Source organism: Mobula birostris, chromosome 9, assembly GCF_030028105.1.
Source record: "Mobula birostris isolate sMobBir1 chromosome 9, sMobBir1.hap1, whole genome shotgun sequence".
Classification (NCBI taxonomy): Eukaryota; Metazoa; Chordata; class Chondrichthyes; order Myliobatiformes; family Myliobatidae; genus Mobula; species Mobula birostris.
In genome coordinates, this window is record NC_092378.1 from 62,241,123 (window position 1) to 62,268,988 (window position 27,866).

Below are 27,866 nucleotides of genomic sequence, written 5' to 3' on the forward strand. Positions count from 1 at the left end.
CTTTGAACCGCGGCACCCCAACAACCTCTGACAAACCCGATTAACCTTAACCTATTAATGGGACAAATTATATTGACCAATTAACCTACATGGTACGTCTTTGAACTGTGGGAGGAAAAAGAGTACCCAAGGAAAACCCATACATTCTACAGGAATGAAGTTCAGAGACACCTTATAGAATAACACCAGAAATGAACTCAGAAACATTCTAAGCTTTAGTAGCATCGTGTTAACTGCTGTGCTACTGTGGCATTTTGACCTTTAACATGGTAGCAGGGAATTAGAACTAGCCAATCTATTGCCCAATCTGACATGTAATTCAGAAACAATTTATAAAGCTTCTTTTTGACACGATTTTGGTTGGATAGCACCTGGGCAAATTGCAGTAAAAGTTATCTCTTGACTTCCTAGTAATTGAGGGAACAACATGTCCCAAGGAGGACTAGACCAAGAGATTGATGAGCTAATTCGTGATTAACTGACATATTTGATTATTTAGCACCTTCCTTGTTGGATGTGTGCTGCATAATCCAGAACAAATTAACAAGTTGCTGGAGAAATTCGATGGATCAGATAGCAGCTGTTGAGGTGGATGGATAGTCAACATTTTGGGTCCAGTCCCTACATCAGAACAAGGCAGCATCTTGGCCTGAAATATTGATGCACCTCCTGACTCTACAAATCAGCATAACCTACTGAGATCTTCCAACATTTTGTCTTTTACTCCAGATTAGTGTCTACTTTGTCTGGATAATGCTGCTTTTACTTGTTACGTACCCCATAACTGGGTTGCCAAACCAGCAGAAATGGACCACTCAGTTGGAGTCTGGATTACTGGAACTAAGAAAGTTTTATTAAAGAAATAAGCAACACAGTACTCTAATCAAAAGGATAATAAATGCAACAGTTCAGCAATGATAAACACACATGTACACAGAACTAGGACAATAGGATCAATCAAGCTCTATCGCCGTCTAGGGGTAAATGACCAGTTTCAAGTGACACAAAGTTCAGTTCAATTGAGTTCAGTTCAGTTCACAGTAATCACTGTTGTGCCGTTGGAGGTGGGGGGGGGGGGGTGGGAGAGAGAACGAATGAATATTCAAATCAGATTCCAAACAGACCTTTGATATTCCTCGCAGTCAGCTTTCGGGCGAGCCCTTTGTAATGTCTTCTGAGGTCACCGACTGTGACCCCTCCGTTCCAGACACGATCGTTCTTCAGCGGTGAACCCGGCACCCAGGCAAGGGCGGACACACACCAGGTTCCCACCGACCATATCTTTCCACCGTGTGCGTCTATGGCTGGTCCCGCAACCAGACCTCCAAAACTCCCACTGACTTGTGGGGGCGCACCGCTTCCAGGGTCTCGTTACCTCGTGGTGTCATGTGTGTGGTCCCTTAGCGAACCTGCCCCTTTTTATCCCCCTGCTGGGGTATCGCCTGTCCATCACACTTCAAACAGTTCAGGGTTTAAAAGGAGCCGGTCTTGACAATACTCAGACCGATGTCTCCTTCCGTTAAACTCTCTCGTCTCTTCATTAACATTTCCAAATGCTGCACCATTGTCTTACTTAATCTCTCTCTCTCCTGGAGACAGGTGGCAGATCAACTGTTGATCCCACTGGTGCTTGCACAAGACAGTTAACATCTTAGTCTATGTGTACTTTTGTAACCCTCTTTCATCACATACTGTATTCTATTGGGGTGGGAGCAATCATAAGGTTGAGAAGGTTTATAGGGATAAGAGTCAAACATGGGCTAACGGGATTAGTTTACGAGCAATTTGGTCAGTATGGGCCAGTTGGGGTGGAAGGACTGGTTTGTACAGTGTTACTTTGACAGGGTAGTATGGAAATATGTTAGAATATTCTTTATAAATGAACATGTCTTCCAAGTGTATCTAATTGAAAGTACACTGAATGACCAAGTGTTTCAGTCAAGCTGAATTCAGGGAAAGAGCATTTGGCAATTTGGGTAACAGTTGGAGGTGAAAATGTGCAGAATAGCAAAAACAGATTCAAACTGTTTGGGGAAAAACTGGGGACCAACATGAGTGCTTTTGGAATGATTTCAGAATATAGTGGAATGTTCTCATTGGATACATATCAGTATCTATTCACTAAACCTAATCAGTTGCTTTAAAGCTGCAGTACTTAGTATTTTAGTGCTTCTATGGCTCTTCTAGAAAGGTGCCTCTTTATCAAGCAGTTCCTCACTCATTTTAATATCCCTTTTCAGAGCAACTACAGTTCCCCCAGTTAGTTTCCTATTTTAGTTATCTTTCTCCCATCTTCCTCTGGGTCTTATCCCACCTGTTAACCAATGCAACACTTGTTTGTGGAGGAATACAATGCAAATTAGTAACTTGATCCTCTGCCGCCTGCCCTCCTTGAGTATTTAATATTGCTGCATATTGTTGGCAAAAATTCTTCATGGTGAAGCAACTGTTCCAAGAATTTGTAATGCCAGGTGGCAGCAGAGTGGGATCACCACAGCCGGAGTAAAAATGAACTGGAGAAGATTAAAGACAAGTTGAAAAAACAATACTTCAGTTTTGTAGTATATTTAATAAAAGACTTGTATGTAGTGTGGTGTTATCTTCAGAAATAAAGCAGATTGACCAAGCATGAATTAAAGATGAAGAATAGCTTTATTGGTCACTTGTACATCAAAACGTACAGTGAAATGCATCATTTGTGCCAAATCAGTGAGGATTGTGCTGAGGGCAGCCCACATCTGTTGCTGTACTTCCAGCACCAACATAGCATGCCCAGAGATTACGAACTTTAACCCCCTTGTCTTCAGAATGTGGGAGGAATCCAGAGGAAACTCACATGGTTGCGGGGTGAACATACAAAGTACTTACAGACAGCAACAATTAAAGCATTAATGCAGTTTTACTGTAGAGAAGGGAAAACTGAAGGTATTTAAATTGTTTCATGCTTCACTTCTGTTTGGAGGATAGGATAAAGATGAGCATGAATACTAGAAAAGAAATGTTAATTACTGGAAACGTGGCCTTCTCGAGCTCCAATCTACACAATGGAGGCAAACTGAGCAATGAGATGGAGATACTTTTTCAAAATTCCCTGAAAAATTGGGATTTTACCATAGGCTTCAAGGTTACAAATGTAAAGTAAACAGTGTACTGTTAGCTGCTACATGATGTAAGAAAACGCAGATAGTTCTGGGGTTGATGGGGGAGATCTTTTGGATATTTTGCATATTTTCTGCCACTATTAGAACACAATTCAGCTTTGCATCCGAACAGATCTGCCTGAGAGCTAATTAGATCATCTCTAATCATCATCATCCCCAACCTCCTGCTTGCTTTAAGAACATTTGCCCAGCCTCTGAATTCAGATGTGTCTGTTTCTGCCTCTTTACAAATCACTGATTCTCCTCCAAGACTGAGGACTGAGATTTTCCAGTTTATGGAATTTTCTTTAACTGTGACTGTGCCAAATCAATGCTTGTCCTCAACATATTAATATTGTCAGCCACAGCTTAGGTTATCCAGCTTCAGCAGGCCCACTTTTTATAACTGATGTGTTGCCAGCCAGTGCACCCAAGGTTTGGCCCCACTAACAACTGCATGAGGCTCTGACCAGCCTAGCATGAAAAAGGGAATGATAAGCTGTTTTAAAATACAAGTTTGGTCACAATTTAATATTAACCAGTTATGGTCGCTATGCAAAAATGTAACAGCTTCGAGGAGTGAAAAGGATTCCCTTAAAAGGTTCCAGGAATTGAGTTTAGTTCCAAGATACACTGAAGATGCTAATATTATCTGGAACAGAGGGTCTCTGTAGAAGGTATTTAAAATTGTGAACGGTCTACACAGAAGAGGAAAGAAACTAAAATGGCAAGACAGAGGACAAAAAATGGAAGTGGCATGAAAAAAGTTCGGAGTTTAGAACACACTAACAGGAGCAGTGAGGGCAGCTGTTCCAAAGCATACTAGTACCTGAAAGGAAAAGTGGTAGGGGTGTGGGTAGTGGATTGCAATGGGTCTAACTAGATTGCTCTTGCATAGAGCTGTGGTGGACTGGATCAGTTGACCAGTCCCTGTTCCATAATCTCCACCAGGAATATGTAAGGAATCGTAAAATGTAAAGCAGGCCTGAAAGGCATGTTGATTAGGGATGAACTCATTTTGCTGATGGTGAATGAAGTAAGCAGACAGTAGGGGTTTTATAGTAGAAGTTAGAAATGGAAAAGGACTTGTGACTGGTAGCTTCTCTTTGAGATCAATCAGCACCCATCCTGGTGAGGATAATGAGTTAATGCTCACAAAGCAGTATGAGACACAACACTTTGGAAAAAACTTGTTTAAAAGCTGCATAAGTGCCATAAAATAATTCAAAATTCTATTTATTATCAAAGTATATATACAATATACAACTCTGAGATTGGTCTTCTGCAGATAGCCACGAAATAAAGAAACATCAAATCCACATCCCCGACACAAAAAAGAACGGTAGTGTGAATATCAACCCCCAAGCCCCTTCCTCTGCACAAAAATGTAACAAAATGCAACAAGAACACTGACCCCCAAAACCCTTCATCTGCACCAAAAAGAAACAAAACGCAGCAAGAACATCAGCCATCAAACCCCTCCTCGCGTACAAAAAACAAGTCAGAATGGGTGAAAACAGAATATAAAAACCATAAGACTGAATAAGTCTGTAGTCCAATCCATAAAGGCAGAACCTCGGAAGCATTCTCTGACCACATTTTGTGTGTGTGTGTCAGTGTCACCACTCGAACCGTCTGGCCACGGCGAGCTGCGACACAGACTCCTTCTCCGGCAGCAAAGGGATCCATCAGTGATTAAAAGGCAGGCATTCACCTCGATGTTCCAGTCTTCCTCAATGCTGTAGTGGGTGATTAATGAACACACTACCACAAAAATTATGATACACAGTACTGTGCAAAAGTCTTGGACGTAGATAGCTAGGGTGCCCAAGATGTTTGCACAGTAATGTATTTGTCAACATAGAGTGGAGAGCAAGTTTTTATAAATCTGGCAGGAGCAAAGGATGTCAGTAATGGCGAGAGTGGAGCATCGTGGCAAGGGTGTAGGACAGGTGTCAGAGGAGTGCCAGGGATGGGAGGTGGCATAGGTGCAGACACACTCAGCCCCCAGATGCCAGGCAAGGTTATTTGATTGCAAACAAATGGTTCATTGATCATTGCGGATTGTCTCTGGTGCTTTCCATTCCCTTTTCCTAATCATGATTTCCCCTCTCCCTGCCCTTTTCCCCACTCTCAGTCCACAATAGAGACTTGTATCAGAGTCAGGCTTATCATCTCTCACATCTCAAATTTCTTTCCTTTTGAGGCCACATAAGCCTGATTCTGGTAAAAAGACAAAAGGAGCAAAATCAAATATTGCAAACTGCAATATGATCTCTACTTGCTGCACTTTGCGCAACTTTAACCCTTAGCTGCTTCTCTTGGCGTATCTCCACAGGTGAACAAATCTGTTTGCATTCCTTTGTAAACTGTCCATAATTCAGTAATCTTAGACAAACCTTGCTTGGTGACTGCTCCATTTATGTTGGAAGCTTGTATGCAAGATGCTCACTCTTCTCAGAAAACAGGTTTAATATCACTGACATAGATCACAAAATTTGTTGTTTTGTGGCAACAGTACAGTGCAATTCAGAAAAAAATACTATAAGTTAAAATAAGAAATGCATATTAAAATTAAGTAATGCAAGTTGTGAGCAAAAATAGTGTTTATGGGTTGGTTCATTGCACGTTCAGATACCTGATAGTGGAGGGGACAAAGCTATTCCTAAGACATTGTGCGTGTGTTTTCAGGTTCCTGCATCTCCTCTCTGGTAATAATGAGAGAGCACATCCTGGATAATGGGGGAGAAGGTCCTCAATAACAGATGCTGCTTTTATTTATTTATTTATTTAGAGGCATTGCCTTTCGAAGATGCCCTCAGTGGTGGGGAGGCTAGTGTCATGATGGACCTGGCTAACTTTGCAACCCTCAGCAGGTTTTTTCTGATCCTGTACGTGACTCCTGGATATCAGACAGTGATGCAACCAACTAGAATGCTCTCCACAGTACATCTGTCTCTGACCCCCCCCCCCATATGATACAAAAGCCTCAAACCTGACAATTTGACACAGTCTCTCCCCTTTGTCTGCTGCAAGGCTGTGAACTGTCCATTATAGTGATGTTTGGTATCTAACCATTAACACACGTGGACGGGGGAGGAGTGTTTGAGATCATCAGTATCCCAAAAACTGTGAAAAATTCTTTTCCCCCATTTACACTTTCAAACAGCTGTTGTGAACATGGATGCCATACTGGTTCATGTAGTTGTTTGTGCCACGATTTGCAATTTTGTGATTGCCACATTGCAGAAGTCCAGAAAGAGCTCACATGCATTCAATTCTCTGATTTCCTTTCCTAATGGAAAACTGTTTAAAAGGTTTAGCAGTGACACTGGATATCCCATGTCTTAAGGTGGAAGTGTTCGTTTGTGTTGATTCACCATAGGTTATGTTTTCTTGCCATAAACATCTGACAGCAGAATGGTGAGAATTATTTGTAGTACCTTAGCAGCAACTGTGAAGTGGGAGCACAGACAATTGGGATTGTATATAAAGGCAGTGTTGATTCCGTTCAAAAAAAATCCTGTTATTTTAGGATTAGTGAGTTTAGAAAAACTGTGATGCTGAATCAATTTATATCTCAATAAGAGCTGACTTAATGTCAACAGCTGAAAGTAAGCAATGACAAAATAGGTCAAATGAACTTAAAATGAAAATTCTAATTTGTTTTTATGAAAAAGTGTCTGGGATTGTTCTAAGTCTTTCAAATCTATAATGACAGTGTATAAATTGACAGTAATTTGAAATAAGTAAGTAAAATGCCAGAAGGCTTAAGAAAACTAACATTGATTCAAATGAATGTGCAGTAATTGGTAAGGGAAATGGCATTATAGAGTGAAAGGTCACTCGGGCAAAGATTATTTCCATTCCAATCTTTCAAGAGTATTACAGAAATCCTAAACATAAACATTCCAAAATTCCCTGGATTTTGGGAGCATTTGGTTTAGATTAGAAAATTGTGCATATTATTTTGCTATTTATGTGAAATGAAACAAGGAAATTAGACCAGTTGACCTAATCTATTGATAGAAGTAATCAAAGGTCTAACTAGTCTGTCTTTCCTGACTAAAGCTAAACTTTTCTTTTAATGTGACAAAAGTAATGGAGTATTTCTGTGTGAATTCTATTTCTGCCACAGGATTTTCAAACTGAAACATTAAGCTGTCTTCAATTGAATGTTTCCAGCATTCTGTTCTTACGATAGATTTCCAAGATCTGCAGTTTTTTTAAAAACACTTTATTTATTATTTTTCATCAAGTTGTCTAAAAGATTTTTAATTAGATTAGATTAGATAATTGAACCATTCACCAGCAAATCTCTCATAAAAATGAAATTTCTGCAATTAATAACATAACAAAAAATGGGAGCAGGAGTCAGCCATCTGGCCCTTTGAGCCTTCTTTGTCATTCAGTGAGATCATGGCTGATCTGATTGTGGACTCAGCTCCACCTACCAACTTCTTGCCCATAACCCTTTAATTCCCTGATATGCAAAAATCTGCTTAGCTGTCTTAAATATATTTAATAACATAGCCTTTACTGTTTCCCTAGGCAGAGAATTTCACAGATTCACAACTCTCTGGAAAAAGCAGTTTCTCATCCTCTGTCCTAAATCTATTTTCCCAGCTCTTGACGCTATGTCCCCTATTTCTAGTCTCAATTACCTGTGGAAACAACTTCCCTGCTTCTATTTTATCCATCCTTCTCATAATTTTATGTTTCTATAAGTTTCCCTCTCATTCTTCTGAATTCAAGCAAGTATGGTCCAGAGTAACTCAATCTCTCCTCGTAGGCCAACCCTCTCAACTCCAGAATCAACCTTGTGAAGCTCTACATCGCCTCCAATACCAGTATATCTTTTCTCAAGTAAGGAGACAGAAAATGCAAGCAGTACTCCGGGTGCAGCTTCATTAATGCCCGGTAGAGTTGCAGCACAACCTTCCTGCTCACCCATTGGGAAATCCTGATTGTAATCATGTCTTACCAGTAGGAATTGTATTGCGTATACTTTATTTACAAAATTAGTTCCGAGTTAACAATGGACAGTCTGTATAAATACTAAATTGTGATCTGCGGAGGAACATTTTTTTAAATCCATAAAATTAGCTGGTTTTGGAAGCAGATATATCAGTATGCACATTTTGGAGAATTCTTTGAAGGTTGAGGTGCAGCTTTAAATCCATTGTTTTTAAATGGAAACAGTGCTGACCATATTGTGAAATTGTTATCAAATGAAACTTGTTAGTGCTAGAAGAAATCTGCAAGACAAGTTGATGGATCTGAGAAGTTGTGGAGGTCACTGGTCTTCGACTCCCTGAACTTTATGGTTAAAGCTTCTACTGATCAGACTGAAACCAGTGCTCCATAAAGATCACATGTTTATAGACAGTTTGGGTGATGAGATAGTGCTTTCTATCAGAGGTTCCTATTATCGCTATAGAGTAATTGAGAAAAGTTTGCAAATGGATTTCGGAGTGGATAAGCCACATTGTACCTGAAATTATTACAGTGCTTTTTTTTTAAATTTTATTTTTATTTGGATAAGGAATTCACAAATATCATGTACTTTTTTCACACATATAACCTTTGCCATTTTTTATATGTATAAAACTACAATTATTTATACATTCTTAAGTACACATTGAGATGATATAAAAGGAAAATAAACATTTAAATAGATAATTATGTACTGTGGTAAATCTAAGTGGTGAAGGCCATAAATCATAGTCATAGTCATACTTTATTAATCCCGGGGGAAATTGGTTTTCATTACAGTTGCAGCATAAATAATAACTAGTAATAGAACCATAAATAGTTAAATAGTAATATGTAAATTATGCCAGGAAATTATGAAATAAGTCCAGGATCAGCCTATTGGCTCAGGGTGTCTGACCCTCCAAGGGAGGAGTTGTAAAGTTTGATGGCCACAGGCAGGAATGACTTCCTATGACGCTCTGTGTTGCATCTCGGAGGAATGAGTCTCTGGCTGAATGTACTCCTGTGCCCAACCAGTACATTATGTAGTGGATGGGAGACATTGACCAAGATGGCATGCAACTTGGACAGCATCCTCTTTTCAGACACCACCGTCAGAGAGTCCAGTTCCATCACTACAACATCACTGGCCTTACGAATGAGTTTGTTGATTCTGTTGGTGTCTGCTACCCTCAGCCTGCTGCCCCAGCACACAACAGCAAACATGATAGCACTGGCCACCACAGACTCGTAGAACATCCTCAGCATTGTCTGGCAGATGTTAAAGGACCTCAGTCTCCTCAGGAAATAGAGACTGCTCTGACCCTTCTTGTAGACAGCCTCAGTGTTCTTAGACCAGTCCAGTTTATTGTCAATTCGTATCCCCAGGTATTTGTAATCCTCCACCATGTCCACACTGATCCCTGGATGGAAACAGGGGTCACCGGTACCTTAGCTCTCCTCAGGTCTACCACCAGCTTCTTAGTCTTTTTCACATTAAGCTGCAGATAATTCTGCTCACACCATGTGACAAAGTTTCCTACCGTAGCCCTGTACTCAACCTCATCTCCCTTGCTGATGCATCCAACTATGGCAGAGTCATCCGAAAACTTCTGAAGATGACAAGACTGTGCAGTAGTTGAAGTCGAAGGTGTAAGTGGTGAAGAGAAAGAGAGACAAGACAGATCCCTGTGGAGCCCCAGTGCTGCTGATCACTCTGTCAGACACACAGTGTTGCAAGCACACATACTGTGGGCGTGAAGCACAATTTGTCCATTTGGCCCATCGAGTCTGTTCCGCCATTCCATCATGACTGATTTGTTATCCCTCTCAACCCAATTCTGCTGCCTTCTCACAGTGATGCTTGCTGCCCTTACCTAGTCAAGAACATATCAACCCTTGCTTTAGGTATGCCCAATAACCTGGCTTCCACAACTGTCTGTGACAATGAATTCCAAAGATTCACCACCCCCTGGGTAAAGAAGTTCCTCCTCATCTTTGTTTTAAAGGGAGGAAGGGAGGTCCTTGTATTCGGAGGCTGTGCCCTCTGGTTTTAGATTTTTTTTTTCCTCCTCCTCCCCACCCTCCCCACCCCCCCCCCCACACTATAGGAAAAGCCTTTCAACATCCATTCTGTAGACCTTTCAATATTTGATAGATAACCGATATACAATTGGTGGAAATCTAAGTACGGAGGGAGTTAAGAATCCAGGCATAAAGATCATTACACGAGTAGTTAGAATTAGTTAAAATAGTTAGAATTTGAACCTCCATGATGCAGCCTAACATGTAAGAGGTGAAAATTCTGCTTGGCAAAGCATTGCTTAAATTATACCTGGAGTATTAGGTAGTTCCTGGTCACCGTGTTGTTCTTTGGAAGAATGCTTAATAGATTATCATTGCCTCATGGTTAAATTAGGAGAGATTACATAAACTAACGTTTTGAATCCTTGAGTTGTGGCAGTTTAAGGGTGACTTCATTTAGTTTTCCAAAAAATTAAGGACAGAAGCTTTTCATTGCACCTGTGCAGTTCTGCAAATGGAAGTTGATGCAAGGTTCATTCTGGGGCAAAGATTCAGTCTCACTGAATAGAAGAAAAGATTCTGGACATAATGGTTTTTTTTTTTGCTTTTGAGATTCAGACTGAGATTTCAGGCTTCTGTTAGGTAGAGATTAAATTTGCTGGCATTGTTGGAGGCTACTTTAATAATGGGAAGACTGCTGATGCTGCAAGTTTAAAATAACAGAAAAATCAGAAAAGCAATCAGGTAGCATTGTAGGAAGACACAACAGTTAACATTCTAGGATAAGAAACCTTATATTCACTTTCCACGGACACTCCATGACCTGCAGAGCATTCCTAGGCATTTTATGTTTCTGCTTTAAAACTAAGCAAGTACAGATTAATAAAACAATTAAAAAAGAAGAGAGTACCATGAGATTTGCAAATGAAAAATTTTGATTAAGTCATAAAACATTTAGAATTGTATCTTCCTTTATGAAGGATTTGAAATCAATGTAAATTTTCCATTGTTTGGACATGACTGTTATGACAAGTAACTTGGGAGACTGAGATGATTTCCTGTACAGCATAAGCAACTGAAGGTAGTTTTAAAATTGTCTTTATATTAGAATAAGCAGAAATCAATTCACTATAACAAAGTAGATTGGTGGAAGGGTGCTTCAAGTTCTGAATAGGTTGAATAAAAATGATTACTTTGAATGCTGCAGTGTTTTAAATGTTGGTACCAGATGATGCTCTCTGTAATTTTGTATTTGTTTTACTATCTCCACCTTTTCTGTAAATTGTAGAGGTATTTACTGCACACGTTTTTTTAAAGTAACCGAACAAAGGGTGCACTCTGGAGCTGAGTTGAAAATAAGAATGTCAGACAGCAGAACCTTTTAGTCCATTGGCTGTTTTTGTTCATGTTCTATTATTTTGCAACATCCTTTAATATGCCCTCTCGAGAATATTAGATGATTTCTAACCCTTTTGTGCAAAGGCATTTTTCAGTCTGTTTCACAAAAATGGAAATATTGCATTTTCCCTTGGGACTCCAAAGTCCTAATCATTTGAAATCTGGAGAATAGTAACTTAATGTCCAAGAATATGTTTAATCTTGTAGTTAATTCTCTTTACATCTGCTGTGTTCTTCGGTAATGGAAATGTGTGTGAGGTTTATACAATACTTTGCATCCTGTATACCAACATGGCATGCTCATCAAAGTATATTCTCAATGTTTACTTTAGTGATTCTATTCAAAGTTTATTGCACTTTCTATATTCCATTTGTGTAAGGTTCATGGCTCTTACACAGTGTGCATTTCCCTTTATGAGCATTAGATTTGTTTCATGGCTGTATATTTAAATAACTGGACCAAATTACTGTCAGCTGTAAATTTTATTGTAATTTACTAAAGCACAATGGAAAAACTTGGCTTGCATACTGTTCATACAGATCAATCCCTTACAACAATCCATTAAAGTAGTAGAAGGTAAAACAATAACAGGATACAGAATAGTGTTACAGTTCCAGAGAGTGCAGTGCAGTTACACAATAAGATCATAATACCATAAGACACTGGAGCAAAATTGTAAGGTGCAATGCCACAACAAGGTAGATTGTGATGTTATCATACTAGGAAACCGCTCAATAGTCTTATAGCAGGATGAAAGTTGTCCTTCAGTCTTGTGGTATGTGCTTTCAGGCTTTTGTATCTTCTATCTGATAAGAGACGGCAAAAGGAATACTGTATACGGTAGAGTTCGAAATCCAAGGGTTTGGTTTCTGCATACAAGTCATTGTTGTATTAAGCATGGAGCCCTGAGTTCACGTCACAATTATTTAGTCTGTGGGAATAAAATCACATAAACCTTTCTTGCTTGTTGCTAATGGCTGGTTCTAACTAGGGTCTGTTTTCAGGTACCCATGTAATGGAAGGTTCAGGGCGAATGGTAGTCACGGCTGTTGGTGTAAATTCTCAAACTGGAATCATCTTCACCTTGCTTGGGTCTGGAGAGGAGGAAGAGAAGAAAAGTAAGTACATTGATTGTTTTTCAAATATTAGGCAGCAGGTTAACAGGATACTCTTAACATCCATCTTCTGGTTGCGATGTTGAAGATTGTAAAAGGTGCTTTCCAATTACAGCACATTGCTGAATTAATTCATCAGTGCTGAGGTGCAGTTTAATCTTGAGCTCCAAATACTAAACCTGTTAACTCTGATACAAAAGCACTAATTCTGTACTTGGTGGCTGTCCTCCACAATGGTCAGTAAATCGCAGTATAATCTTGTGGTCAGCTGGGTGGTGTGTTTTCAGGTTTGTTAGCAAATCAACCTCCTACGAAGTCCACATGAGCAGGATTTGCCTGTGCAATACATATATTACTTTCAGAAACTCGAATACTAGGTGATATGAGCCCAGGTATAAGTTCATTGATGCAGCTGAATGTTTTGCCTATAATGGGAACTGCTAAGTTTCATAATTTTCTCCAAAACAAAGCTATAAATCTGGCCATTGAATATGTTCACACTGGATATTGATGGACATCTCAACTACAAAGGAATCATGAGTGAAGGGGTGAACATGGGGAGGGAGCTGGTCTAAGTTACAACAACCATGTTCTTATTGAATGGCAGTGTAAGCCTCAGGAGCCAGTTGACCTGGTCTGGTTTATTGTATTTTCCTGTGTCTGTTCTTGATGTAGTTGTTGGCTCCAATGAAAGTTCTTGAGTTGGCTACTATATTTTGTCAAAGTTTTCTCTGAAATTTTCAAGTGCCAAATTTGAAGGTCAAAATAGAGATTGACATGCACAGGCGCAGTAGAAAATCATCACAGGCACATAACAGAAAAACAGATTAAACAAATTATACTCTTCTTTTATAAGAATACAACTAGAGCAAAAGTCCAATGTGGTGCAGAGTGATTAAAGTGGTCATAGTGTTGCTAAGTAATGACTAGAGTTGTGTTAGTTGGTTAGTGAGCCAAATGGTTGCCGGTATTCTTGAACTTGGAGGTGTGGGACTTCAGAATTCTGCACCTCCTGCTGAATTGTACCTAAAAGAAGGCACGGCCTGGGTGGTGGGGATAGGGATATTCATTAATGGATATTGCCGCCTTGAGGTGGCACCTCCTCTGCTGGTGGGGAGGAATGTGCCCAAGATATATTGGGCTGAGTCCACTACTCTGTGCAGCAGCTTATGTTTCTGTATATTTAAACTGCTATGCAACCAGGCAGGATACTTCCAACATCTAGAAGTTTGACTGTTTTGAGTGATATGTCAAAGTTAACCTTCTAAGAAAGTAAAGGGGTTGGAATATCTTTCTTGTGATTACAGATGTGTCCTAGCCAGCATCAGGTATCTGATTATGTTTGCACCTGGGAATTTAAAACTGCCAACCCTTTACACTGTTGACTCCAAAGTAGACTGGGTGCATGCTCACAGTCCTTCCCCTTCCTAAAGTCAACATTCAGCTCTTTCGTTTTACTGATGTTAAGTGAGGAGTAATTGTGGCACCATTCAGCCAGGTGTTCTCTCGTTCATACATACTGATTATTGATTTGTCCTACCATAGAGGTATCATCAGTGAAAGGTATATCCCAGTGATTTCTCTCTCCCCCCCCCCCCCCACCAATTCACTGATGGAAATACTGACTAATATTAATGGGTAGAGCTTTAACATTTTATATGAAAACGTATTTATCTGTTCAAGCTGTATCGTATCTTAATTATTGGACTGAGAAAATGGTTAACAAGCATTCTGAATTCTTCATTGCATGTACAATTGGTCTTATTAAGTGGGTGATTCCCTTGTATGTACAAAGATCACTCCCCACTTAGACCAAGAAATGAATCACTATGTCAATGCATAAACCAAGTTAATATCCTTACTGTGGTTTTCTCTTAGGTAAAAAGCAAGATGGAACTGTGGAAAATAGAAACAAAGGTAAATATTTCAGATGGGAGTTTAATATTTTTAAAATGCATCTAGAAACAATAATAGAGCCAGACTTGGTATGCCAATGTACAACATTATCTTATGAAGTTTATTTATCAAAAGTTATCTGCGTGGTTAAATTGAGCAAAGTTTCATGCCAATTGACCTTTCCTCCTCTTTCCTTGACCCTCATCCTTTCGCCAACCCATCAAATTTTCTGCCTAAGCTCCCCTTTGCTCTTCAGCCCAAAAAGAAATGTCCATATACAATTGCTAAATTGCATTTCCCCAAACATACTGGTGGCTTTGCAGGTGGAGTATTAGGAAAAGCCAACTTCAATGAAATTGTCTTCCTGAGCATGGTCTTGTCATAATTCGCATTCAGTTTCAGAGGAGCGAACACAATCGCATGGAAACATCTGTTTGGATTTGTTAGGAGCTGAAAGAGAAATTGCTGAGGGTGAGGACCACTTCCACCAAATGGAGGAGAGTAGTTGTAGAGGAACTATTTGGGTCTGTTGTCCAGAAAGAAGCTGGAAGAACTTGCATATCTCCCATGGAATACTGACACTTTAGGAAGGTTGAACTGATTACTCCTAGTCTGCATACCTCGACTGTATTTAATCCTCCTTGATTCAATCCTTTCCTATCTATATCTTCACATGCTCTCGATCTCTTCAATGAATTTGTTTCCTGGCCACAATCGTCTCACTTCTATCCCCCATCAGTAGGGCCTTAAAGCTCTCCACTTCTTTCTGGACGATAGACCCATCTAGTTCCCTTCCACAATCACTTTCCTCCGTCTGGTAGAACTGATCCTCACCTTCAACAGTTTCTCATTCAGTTCCTCCCACTTCCTTCAAACCCAAGGTGTAGCCATGGGCATTTGCATGTGTCCCAGCTGTGCCTGCTTTTTCGTCAGCTACGTGGAACAGTCCATGTTTCAAGCCTGCATCGGCATCGCTCCCCAACTCTTCCTACGCTATATTGTCAACTGTATTGGTGCTACTTCCTGCAACCATGCTGAGATTGTCAATTTCACACCCTGCCCTCATATTTACTTGGTCCATTTCTGATACCTCTCTTGCCTTTCTTGATCTCTCTGTCTTCATCTCTGGAGACAGCCCATCTACTGACATCTTTTATAAACCGACTGACTCTCAAAGTTACCTTGACTATACCTTTTCTCACCCTGTCACCTGTAAAAGTGTCATCCCTTTTCTCAGTTTCTCTGTCTCCATCACATCTTTTCTCAGGATGAGACTTTTCATCCAGAACAACTGAGATGTCCTCCTCCAAAGAAAGCTGCTTCCCTTCCTCTGCCGTCAATGCTGCCCTCACCCACCCCTCCCATTTTATGCACATCTGCTCTCACCCACCAGAGATAGGGTTCCTCTTGTCCTCACCTACCACCCAACAAGCCTCCGCATCCAGCATAAATTCCATCATCTCCAACGGCATCCCGCCACCAATCACATCTTTCCCTCCTTCCCCTCCCATCCCACTAACTTTCTGCTTTCCCCAGGTATCTCTCCCTAGTCCACTCATTCCCCATTGATCTCCCTCCTGACACTTCTTGCAAGTGGAACGAGTGCCACACCTGCTCCTACACCACCTCCCGCACTACCACTCAGGGTCCCAAACAGTCCTTTCAGGTGAGGCGACACTTGACCTGCAAGTCGTCTGGGATTATCTACTGTATCTGGTGCTCCTGGAGTGTCCTTCTATATATTGGTGAGACCTGCCTCACCAAGCACCCTTGCCCCATCCACCACAAAAAGTGGGATTTCCTAGTGGCCGCCTTTACTGCCACAATGACGCCACACTCAGCTTGGAGGAGCAACACCTTATTCCATCTGGGTAGCTTCCAACCTGATGGCATGGATATCGATTTCTTGACCTTCCAGTAATTGTCTCCCCTTCTCTCCTTCATTATTCCCCATTCCTATTTCCCTCTTACGTCTCCTCTCTTTACCTGCCCATCACCATCCTCTGGTGCTCCTCCCCCTTCCCTTTCTTCCATGGTCTTATGTCCTGTCCTATCAGACATCCCTTTATCTCTTCCACCAATCAACCTCCCAGCTCTGAACTTCACACTCCCACCCTCCTAGTTTCACCTATCACCTGCCACCTTGTACTACTTCCTCCTGTCCTCCCACTTCTTATTCTGATTCTTCCCCTTTCCTTTCCAGTCCTGATGAAGGATCTTGGCCCGAAACATCAACTGTTTATTCCCATCCATTGATGCTGTCTGACCTGCTGAGCTTCTCTAGCACATTGTGTGTATTGCTCTAGATCTCCAGCAGCTGCAGTATCTCGTGACTCACTCCTAGTCTGCTCTGTCACTTCAGTTTGATACCAACAGAAATGCTGGTTTCTGAAAATCAGTGTTGGAGGTCTCAAAGTTGATGCACAGAACTCCTCAGAAAATATCTCAGAGCCTGATGACTGCAGTGCCCATAAAATCTGGACAACCCTGAAGAGATGCTACCTGAAAGCATCAGGATTGGTTTGATGAAAATGGTTAAGTAGTCCAGCGATAAATCAGCGGCAAAGATGAGGCCTTCCAGGAGTGGAAACTTGCCTCAAGGGGGACAAAAATACATCTCCTCTCGGCATCAGAAGGACAAGGTTGAGCAGCAAACCTGTGATCTAAGCAACAGATGGTTGGAAAGAGTACATTGTCTATGATATAAGACTGTAAGACACAGGAATAGAATTACTCTTATAGAGTAGCTGAGAAAAGCTGGCAAATCGATTTCGGTATCGATTTACATTGTTCCTGAAATGATTGCAGTGCTTTCTAACTGGTGAAGACCATAAGACATAGGAGCACAATTAGTCCATTCAGCCCATCGAGTCTGTTCCTCCATTCCATCATGACTGATTTATTATCCCTTTCAACCCAATTCTCCTGACTTCTCCCTGTAACCTTTGCTGCCCTTGCTAATCATGAGCTTACTAATCAAGCTCTGCTTTAAATGTACCCATTGACATGACCTCCACAGCTATCCGTGGCAATGAATTCAACAGATTCACCACCCATGGGTTAAGAAGTTTATGCATATATTTGCAGATTGTTCAGTGCTATCAATGCTTTCTGTGGCTCAAACACTTGAGAGTCTGCCCTGCTGAGAGCCCAGGATGGGGGATAATATCAAAGATGGCAAGCTCATTTTAATTTTGATTTTGTTCCTGATGAGTTTAATTTACAAAAAATATTCATTCCAATCTTGCAAAGACTGATTTATCTTAAAAGCCACAGTCCAATGGAAAAATAAGGCCTCATGGAAAAATCCTTAGTATATTCTAAAGTTTAGAATTGTGGGTCTCTTCTGTTACAATTATGTAACTTCAGTTAAAGAACTTTTAAGCTACAGAAGAAAATCGCTTAGGTTGTGCCCAGGTTCCACATCATTCTCCCATAATACTGTAAAATGTCCTCCTCTTCAGCCCTTACAAAGATATTTATAAAATTAGCTCCCATCTATGTTTCAGTTAAAGTATTCCAAACCATAGCAACTGAAAATTTATCAGCCTGCCCTTGATGCTATTCCATTTATTTTAAATCTGTGATTTTGTTATTGACTTTCCTAAGGAATAATTCGCAGTCTCTCGATATGCCAAAGCTTAGATTAGGTCATCTCTTTAAGGAGAATTGTTCTTTAGCAAACTCTCTTCATAATTAATTCACTTGCTATGCCACTGTAATCAGCATAGTTCAAGATGGTGACCATTAAAAATTAGTAAAATTAATATTGGAAATAGATCCTTGGATGTAACTACTGCTATCACGGAGTCTAAATCCCAGGACTTGACTTCCTATCCAAAAACCATTATAGAAATGCCATCAACATAAGGGGTGCCATGGTTCAAAACTATAGCTCACAATCTTCTCTAGAGCACTTTTGGGCGGCCAATAGTTGCTGGATTTACCTAAGGCTTGGGATATTTTTATATTACTTTATATTTTTTAAATAGTTTAAGTACCTTTCTGGGTTAACAAGAGTTCCATACTGTCTCAGTCAGGAAATTCACTCATTTCTTTAAGTTTGGGCCAAATGAAGGCGAATGGGACTAGGTCAACATGGAGAGGTTGGGCCAAAGAGTCCATTTTCTATGCGATGCTATTCTATGACTCTGAACTAATATTTTTCAGCTAAAGCTCAAGATGGTGCAGCTATGGAAATGCAGCCTTTGAAAAGTGATGAAACGGGTGATGAAGGAAATGAAAGAAATAAAAAGAGCCTCCCCAAAAAAGAGAAGTCAGTCCTTCAGGGAAAGCTAACAAAACTGGCTGTTCAAATAGGCAAAGCTGGTATGATAATTGAGTTGTTTTAAGGTGTTTGTTTCATTATCCCAATTTTGTGTTTTGAATTCTGTATAGAACTTTTTGGCTCTGTGATTAATTTGATATGTCTGAAATATTTCTCCTAAAATATTTATACATTTTTTTGACCAGCTACACTGAGAATTGAAGTTCATTCAATTGATAAATGCACCTGGTTCTTGAAGGAATTAGTTCACCTGTGACAAATGGTCACAGTAGCCATCTATCACAATATCTGAATCAACTTATTTGGGGTCCTTGCCTCATTTCTTATGCTAAATGGTCTTCACTTTTTGAAGTTTGTTTCTTTGGTTAAATAGTGACTAGAATATAACTACCTGAAGAGCAACAGCGGTATGCAAAATAGTATAGCTCCCTGTTACCATGCAGCTGTTTGCTACTATGAGTACCTCTGCTTAAAAAGTGGTGTGGTGTATTCAAGTTTATCTGTTTTCATGTACACTCACCCCATTCTCTGAGCACCCTACTGAACTTTCTCTTCCCTTCACCCCACCACCAGTCAGCATTCTAAAGGATTATTCCTTCTGGTACCTTCTAATAGCCTGATCCAGTCTTCCAAAGCAACACTCCCAGCATCTTATGGCATCATCCTGGGCAAAGACAAGAGATGTCTTTGATCTTGCCTCCCTTCACTAATCTTCACAGCATCCAGCAACCCCAGCGTTTCCAAGTGAAAGTGATTTACTTGCACTTCCAATTAAGCATAATGTATTCTCTACTGACAAAGTTTCCCTCAGCATTGGTGAAATGTCAGATTTCCAACAACTGCTATATTCCAGTGGTAAGGAAATGAGCCATTGTTGATTCTTCATCATTTGTGCCCATAAAGGTTAAGTGATGCAGGTTTGCGGCAGCACTTTATAAATAACATTCGATGCTATTATAATTTGTTTTGTAACACTCCTCTATTTTTCTTTCTTAGGATTGGTGATGTCTGCTATTACAGTTATAGTTCTTGTTCTGTTTTTTGTGATTGATACGTTTTGGATTCAGCACCTCCCATGGTTGACTGAGTGTACACCAATTTACATCCAGTATTTAGTTAAATTTTTCATCATTGGTGTTACTGTCTTGGTTGTGGCAGTGCCAGAAGGTCTTCCCCTTGCAGTTACAATCTCTCTGGCTTATTCTGTAAAGGTAAGCTGTAGAAATGCACATCTAAATCGTGGGCCGCACGTGGTTGTTGGGTTGTTGGGATTTAAATTTGTACCCGTAGCTGATATTTTTCCTCTCCCTTCTCTGTACTTATGCTGTGACTTGTACTTACCTGATCACTGTCTAGCCACCATTTCTCAATGGTCTGTCTAATACAAATGTGACTCTGTACTAGATGTGACTAGTTATTTGAGAAACAATTTTCCTTAATTAGCTTCTGCTCTAGCCTAACATCTGCATTTTTGTTTTGAGTCATTGCATAATAATAAATCAGATCTGTTCAATTTCTTTCCTGCCTTATTTTAATGCAAACTTCATTTCTGTGCGGTATAATTTCCCCACACACTCTTAAATTTCCACAGGCCATAATGATTAGTTAAAAGTCATTATGAAATCTGTGAATCTTATTTTCTTAGTCATAACTAATTACATCTGGTGTGTGGACTGTTTGCTGCATTTTCATTCCTTGGGATGTGTAGTTTTGTTTCTTAGTGATTCAGTTCACACCAGTAGATGTGAGGAAATACCTATCTGAGTGAGCTGCAGATGCTGCCTGCCTTAACTATATTCAGGACCAAGATGGTGATTTTTGAACACCTGGATAATAATGAGCCACGGGGAAAGTGGAGTTTGAGGCAGATCATTCACCAGATCTGCGATCCTGTTTTTATACTGTACGAATCCTAGTTTGGTTAGGGTGTAAATTGCGCCCAGGGAAAATTGTCCTATAAAAATATATACCACTAATTTATGTATGAAATGGCACATGTTTTTGTACATGAATCATAATGACCACAAATCTCTTGATACAGAAAATGATGAAAGATAATAACCTGGTAAGACATCTGGATGCCTGTGAAACCATGGGGAATGCAACAGCTATATGTTCAGACAAAACTGGTACCCTTACAATGAATAGAATGACTGTGGTTCAAGCGTATTTTTCTGGCAAACACTACAAGAAAATTCCAGATCCAGATTCCATTCCTGAGAATATTATGGACAAACTTATTGCAGGAATAGCTGTGAACTCTGCTTATACTACAAAGATACTGGTATGTTAATATTTGCATGTTTTTCTCTTGCAACTGTCCCAATTCCTCAATGTATAAAAGTGCTTAGAATTAATATCTCGAAGGTTCTTGCTTAAAGATTATGTAGTGTTTTGTGTATAATACAATGCTGTGTGAAATTTTTGCATTTTGAGTATCACAGACTTTAAAACTAATGGAACTTGAGTGAATATTCTTTGTTACGTAGTAGTAATCCAGTTGAAGGTCCAGTGCTCTAACCCTAGACCAAGCTTTCAATAATTCACTAGAAATATAAAACTGCTTTCTGCTTTCTGCCAACAGTTTTAAACGTGCTTTTTTTTTTCAAAAATTGCTGCATCATTTAACAGTTGTACATATTCTTTAATTTTGGATTAAATCCTTTAACAATGAGTACATCAAATGTATTATTGATCTAACTTCACAGCCACCCGAGAAAGAAGGTGGCTTGCCACGTCATTGTGGCAATAAGACGGAATGTGCCTTGTTGCAATTTGTATTGCAATTGAAGAAGGACTACCAGACAATACGAAATGAAATTCCAGAAGAGAAAATGTTCAAAGTCTATACCTTCAATTCTGCACGAAAATCTATGAGTACAGTCCTGAAGAAGCCTGATGGTGGTTTTCAAATGTTCAGCAAGGGTGCCTCCGAGATTGTGCTTAAAAAGTAGGTATTATAGGGTATTGTAAGTATGTATTTATAATTGACTGTTGGTGTTCAGGAGGGAACTTGATACTGGAGGATACTGATCTAGAGAACACACCTATCTGACAATTAAGTGTTAATCTGAGTTATGCAAAATGTACATGTAAGACATTAAATCATGAGTAATTTTCAATCTATTTTCTGTATGCCCATTATACAGTAAAGTTCTGATGATTACTTCAAACCTTGATGGATTGGCATCTGGCTCACCCAGTGATTGTCACAATCTCTTCTCGCAAGGCCCTCAATTCTGAAAAACAAGGGATTCAGGATTCTGCTGAAAATCCTGAACAACATGCACAAAGTGCTGCAGGAATTCAGCCAGTCAGACAATATCTATGGAGGGGAATAAATAATCAACATTTCAGGCCAAGTCTCCTTTCATCAGTACCGGAAAGAAAGGGATGGAGAGAAGGTCTCACTGACTTTTATCAAAGGGCAGATTTAAACTTCTTTGGAATGGGCATACCCAAGACTTAAAGGTAGCCTACCCTGAAATAGTTTAAACTTTCAACATTTCAGTTAGACCCTCTCACTGGTCCTTTGATCTCTGCTGCTCTGACTCTTCAACCATGTGCCCACCCAGACTCTGTCATCTTCCAGCTTGTACCCCTCCTCCCCCCCCCCCCGCCACCACCATCTTCTGGCTTCTACCCCCTTTTTCTTCCTATTTTGAAGGATCTCAGCCCATAACGTTGACTGATTATTCCCTTCCATACATGCTGCCTGATCCACTGAGTTCCTCCAGGATTTTGTATGTGTTGTTCAGCTCCTGTGATCCCTTTAGATTCACTGGGATTGCTGGAACATTTATTCTACAATCTGACAAAATTTCCAAACAAATGTATTGGAGTATTATTAGAAATAATACACAATAGTCCAGAACCAAGATCTCAAACATTGCAGATTAATGGAATTGTACAGTAAACATTTACATTTTTGCAGTAGAAGTGTTTCTGGACTATTAACTGTGTGCTTGTACAGTGTTTTGATTCAGTCTTTGAAGCAAATTTACCTTTTATGCAGATGAAGTATTTTAAGGTTTCATCAAACTCCTCACTTCAATGCATGCTCTCAATTTTGACAGTCTTCTACAAGGTAGACATCCTTAGCAACCCTGGAAATTTTACAACCTTTACAAACTGAGAGGGTCAGACTTAAGGGGAAGAGTCCTGGATATCCATCTATTTGATAGAGGGCAAACTTAAGTTTCAAGAAAACCAACACTTTAGGGATTGTTGGTATATTCTATATTTCAGAAAAGCTGGTAAAACATCAGCCATTCCAAATTTATTTAAATGTGTAATTCCTGTGGGTTCATTTAATGCAATATTTGCACATTGTGGGATTCAGGATGTATACAGCAGACCAGGATGGGTGATGTCAGTGACCTGACATGACTGCTGATTATCGAAAGATTTCCTTTCACTGGTATTACATATTGCTAATCTGCTTTACAAAGTACAATCCCTTGTTTATTTCCCCTTTCCTTGGCATTTTCTCAATTTTAGCACCTACTACATACACTGTTGCTAATCATAACCAGATTGATTCAAGATTTCACTACAATAATCCCAAGTTTCTAATTTGAGCAGTCATTTACTACTGATCACAGTATTTGGCATTCATGCAGAATGGGTGTTGCCAATTGCATGAAAATTGCACTAAAAATTGTACAGCACACGCTATTCCTTTCTTCAACCTTTAAATATCCTTTTGAACTAAATGCCATGCCCTTGCCCTTTTAGATAACATTGCGGTTTAACAATGCTTTACACTGCAATTCTATATGAAATGTTTTACATTCAGTATGAAATTGCTTAATATTCTTAATGTTTTTTACCAGTTGCATGCAAAGCCTTTATGCATAAATGCAGAACTTAGCATAAACTGTATTGAGAATTCTGCAAATCTGTAGGCTCTGCACTTACATGAATTGTCAGTGATTTTCAGTACATTATAACTGAGTGATAACTGAGATTGGAATATGCATCTTTCAGTTGGTTTTGGTTAAATCTTGTTTGAATATAAACTTTCATAACCTTTTTGGCTAGGTGTTCTAAAATTCTTGATGCAAAGGGAGAGGTCAAAGATCTGAAGCCCCGAGAACGTGACAGTTTAATTAAGGAAGTGATAGAGCCAATGGCCTCTGAAGGACTACGTACCATCTGCTTAGCATGGAGAGAATTTGATAATGCTCCAATAGATTGGGACAACGAAAATGACATACTTACTGACCTTACCTGTATTGCTGTAGTTGGTATTGAAGATCCTGTAAGACCAGAGGTAGGTGAACTGTAACCATGTAAGCTGCATGTGGTTTGGATAAGGTATCTTGAGAGGGAGGAATTAGCCCAAAACGTTGTATTTAGATTGAGTCTGTGGGCAAAGTTAATATCAGTTTGTTAAAATGAACAATATTTTCTGTTGGATCCCAATTTTTCATTTTGGCCTACAGTTCAACTTCAAAAGACTTAAGGATTGCAAAGATTTTTTCTTACACAATGTCTGGATATTTTCTGTTTTGCTTCAATAGTAAAGTAAAACTAACATGAAAATTCAGCCAGTATTCTAAATCCAAATATACTAGGCAAAACTCTTGCTATATAGGTATATGGGGTGTCAGGGAGGGGCAGCACCTCTGGTGGGGGAACATGTCGCGTCCTTTTCAGGGCGGTTAGTCCACCTTTGGTCCCCACCTGGTACTCAGCTCTCACCTGTGGCTCCCCGTAGCTGTTTGCATACGACAGCGGCCACACCCCGGGCAACGGCTTCGACAAGCCGGCTAAACCAGGTGAGGATAGCCGACGGGTCTCAAACCCTCGGTGAGATAGGGAGTAGTCTATCCCAGCATGTGAAGACAGACTCTGGTGGATTGAGCGGACGTGACCAATGGAAGGTCCAACGGTCAAGAAGGCGGTCTCTGCAAGCGTCGTGGAACGTGTAGAGCAGGACAAGACACAGAAGATGTCCTGGTCATCCACTGCGCCTAGTCCCATCTCCAGCCGTCTAGACTCTGTCTTGCCACTGGACCCAGATGGAAATTGGGAAGAGAGAGTGAGGCTGACGCTGCGCAACTCTCCCTCACTTAAATCCAAATCACGCGCTAGTCTCGACACCATCATTATGGTGTCGAGGTTCTCATCGACGTCAACGATGGACAAACAACTATATAGGTAGGGTGCAAGTCTTTAGCACAGTACTGTAGTAATTCTATGTATTGCACTGTACTGCTGCCGCCAGAAGAAAAAAAAACAAATTTCATGATGTGAGTGATAAACCTGATTTTGATGTGCGTCTCTATTGTGGACTGAGAGTGGGAAGGGGTTAGGGAGAGAGGAATCATGGTTAGGAAAAAGGGAAGAGAAAGGGAAGGGAGCTAGAAGCACCGGAGAGCAGACATCCCACCTCTCTCGGAAGTTCCGGGAGTCTCCCGCATATTGATAGTGGCTCCCTGACACCCAGAAATTATATACAAGACATTGCTTCCATTTCCAACATCACATCTCTGCGAAGCGGAGTTTTCGGCAATGAATGCAATGAAGACTAAATTGCGGAATAGACTGGACATAAGGAACCCCCTTCGAGTATCACTGTCTCCCATCACCCCTCGATGGGACTGTCTTGTTGCAGGGAAACAAGCCCAGGGCTCCCACTGATTCAGCGATATTGGTGTGTTGCAATGATTTTATATGTTCATACGAGGAAAATATGCGCTGTGTGTTTAATATCCAAACGTTACTTAAAATGTTATGCTATTGACTTACAAGTAACTTATAATTCAGTGGTCCCCAACCTCCGAGCCGCGAAGAATGTAGCGGTACGGCAGTAGCCGGAACGCACCTAGCACATCTTTAAGAAAAAGCCGAAATAAACAAGCTAATTAATTAGGTGCCACCCAGCACGTAAATGTTGGCCCAGATCAGAGGCGATTGCCGATTGCATCGTCTCTGATCTGGGCCGGCATTTACGTGCTGGGTGGCACCTAATCAATTAGCTTGTTTATTTCGGCTTTTTTCTTAAAGGTGTGCTGGGTGCATTCCGGCTACTGCCGTACCGCTACATTCTTCGCGGCCCGGAGGTTTGGGACCACTGTTATACTGTAATTGACTTATCACTACATTCATGCGAGGAAAATATGCGCTGTGTGTTTAATATTAAATTCGTTAGATAAACCCCTTTAGAAACGAAATTGAGTGTGTTAGCCACTTACAAGTGACTTATAGTTGACTTTTCACCTATATTCCGGTGCTGTTTAACATTCCCCCCCCTCCACCCACAGGGTTGGCCGGTCCGCAAGAATATTGTCAATATCAAACCGTTCCGTGGTGCAAAAAAGGTTGGGGACCCCTGATTTTAAACTAGCTGGCTAGCTGCCAAGGAGCTACGCTATTGATGTCCTACGTGATGAGGCCAAACTCCCTGTAGACTTGCTTAAAGTTGTAATAGAATAAACATGATAATATAATATGACATATTTTAATGTCATGTTTGCTGCATATACCCAACTTGGTTTACAGATTAGACAGAATCACTAAACGAAGTATTACATACACCCTTGGAGGTCGATGGGGGTGGGGGGGGGTGCTACCTCCCTGAAATGAGTTTTTGCAGGGTGGGATGTCTGCTAGAGACATTCTGTAATGATCAATAAACCAACTGTTTGGAATCAAGTGATCATGCCTGGTGTCTCAGGGCTGGTTGTGTCTGCCCCTGCTCCACACCCTGCCCCTGGCACTGCTCTGCCACCCGTCCCACACCCTTCCTGCAGTACTCTACCCTTGCCATTCCCAATGTCCCTTGCTCCCACCAGACTTACAAACTTGCCTCTCCACTCCACAGTGACAACTACTGTACTATATATTTGTGTGTGTATATATGTATGTGCCCAAGACTTCTGCACAGTACTGTACATGAAAAGCAGATCGAGAGAATGGTGAAATGAGTATTACTTTCAGTAATTACTCTGATTACCTTTAAGTATTACTTTGAAAAAATTACTTTGAGTATTACTTTAAGTAGTTAAGAAAGCTTATGGGGTGTTAGCTTTCATAAGTCGCGGGATAGAGTTTAAGAGTTGCGGGATAATGATGCAGCTCTATAAAACTCTGGTTAGGCCACACTTGGAGTACTGTGTCCATTTCTGGTCGCCTCACTATAGGAAGGATGTGGAAGCATTGGAAAGGGTACAGAGGAGATTTACCAGGATGCTGCCTGCTTTAGAGAGTATGCATTATGATCAGAGATTAACGGAGCTAGGGCTTTACTCTTTGGAGAGGAGGAGGATGAGAGGAGACATGATAGAGGTACAGTATACAAGATATTAAGAGGAATAGACAGAGTGGACAGCCAGCACCTCTTCCCCAGGGCACCACTGCTCAGTACAAGAGGACATGGCTTTAAGGTAAGGGGTGGAAAGTTCAAGGGGGATATTAGAGGAAGGTTTTTTACTCAGAGAGTGGTTTGTGCGTGGAATGCACTGCCTGAGTCGGTGGTGAAGGCAGATACACTAGTGAAATTTAAGAGAATACTAGACAGGTATATGGAGGAATTTAAAGTGGGGGGTTATATGAGAGGTAGGGTTTAAGGGTCAGCACAGCATTTTGGGCCGAAGGGCCTGTACTGTGTTGTACTATTCTATGTTCTACTTTATTCTCAAAGATGTATAAACTTGAATTGGGTTATTGCATTATGTTTTACAGTCCTATTCTGGAAATGTAACTTCTGTATACAAATCTGGCAGCCAAATTGCCAATGGCAATTTCTCGAAGATTTTGCGATTTTAAGTTTTATGTCTGATATGTTTATCTAAATTACTTTTATTGCTGTTCAAGATATTCCTCAAACTTATTTATTGCTTAGTTATAGTATGTGTAATTCATGCAAAATGTGGCAAGGAAAGCAGTTTTAGAATTTCATTGGAAGAATAAGTGAAGCATTGTTAAACTCTTCAAGATGGGTACAGGGATCATTTATAACCATTTTGATGACTGGACTAGCTCTTCTGGGCATGTCTAGACTGGTGGTACTCGGTCACTGT

General features: G+C 40.4%; 1 protein-coding gene across 5 annotated transcripts in view; it reads left to right on the plus strand.

Annotated features, from left to right (window-relative positions):
• LOC140202797 (plasma membrane calcium-transporting ATPase 1-like) overlaps positions 1 to 27,866 on the plus strand; it is a 129,198-nt gene that overhangs the window by 73,817 nt on the left and 27,515 nt on the right. For all 5 annotated transcript variants that reach the window (XM_072268157.1, XM_072268161.1, XM_072268160.1 and 2 more), the window contains exons 6-12: positions 12,543 to 12,656; positions 14,532 to 14,570; positions 18,720 to 18,878; positions 19,834 to 20,048; positions 20,879 to 21,121; positions 21,546 to 21,787; positions 23,881 to 24,112. In XM_072268157.1, coding sequence (XP_072124258.1) covers positions 12,543 to 12,656; positions 14,532 to 14,570; positions 18,720 to 18,878; positions 19,834 to 20,048; positions 20,879 to 21,121; positions 21,546 to 21,787; positions 23,881 to 24,112 — 1,244 coding nt within the window. The remainder of the gene's footprint in view (positions 1 to 12,542; positions 12,657 to 14,531; positions 14,571 to 18,719; positions 18,879 to 19,833; positions 20,049 to 20,878; positions 21,122 to 21,545; positions 21,788 to 23,880; positions 24,113 to 27,866) is intronic.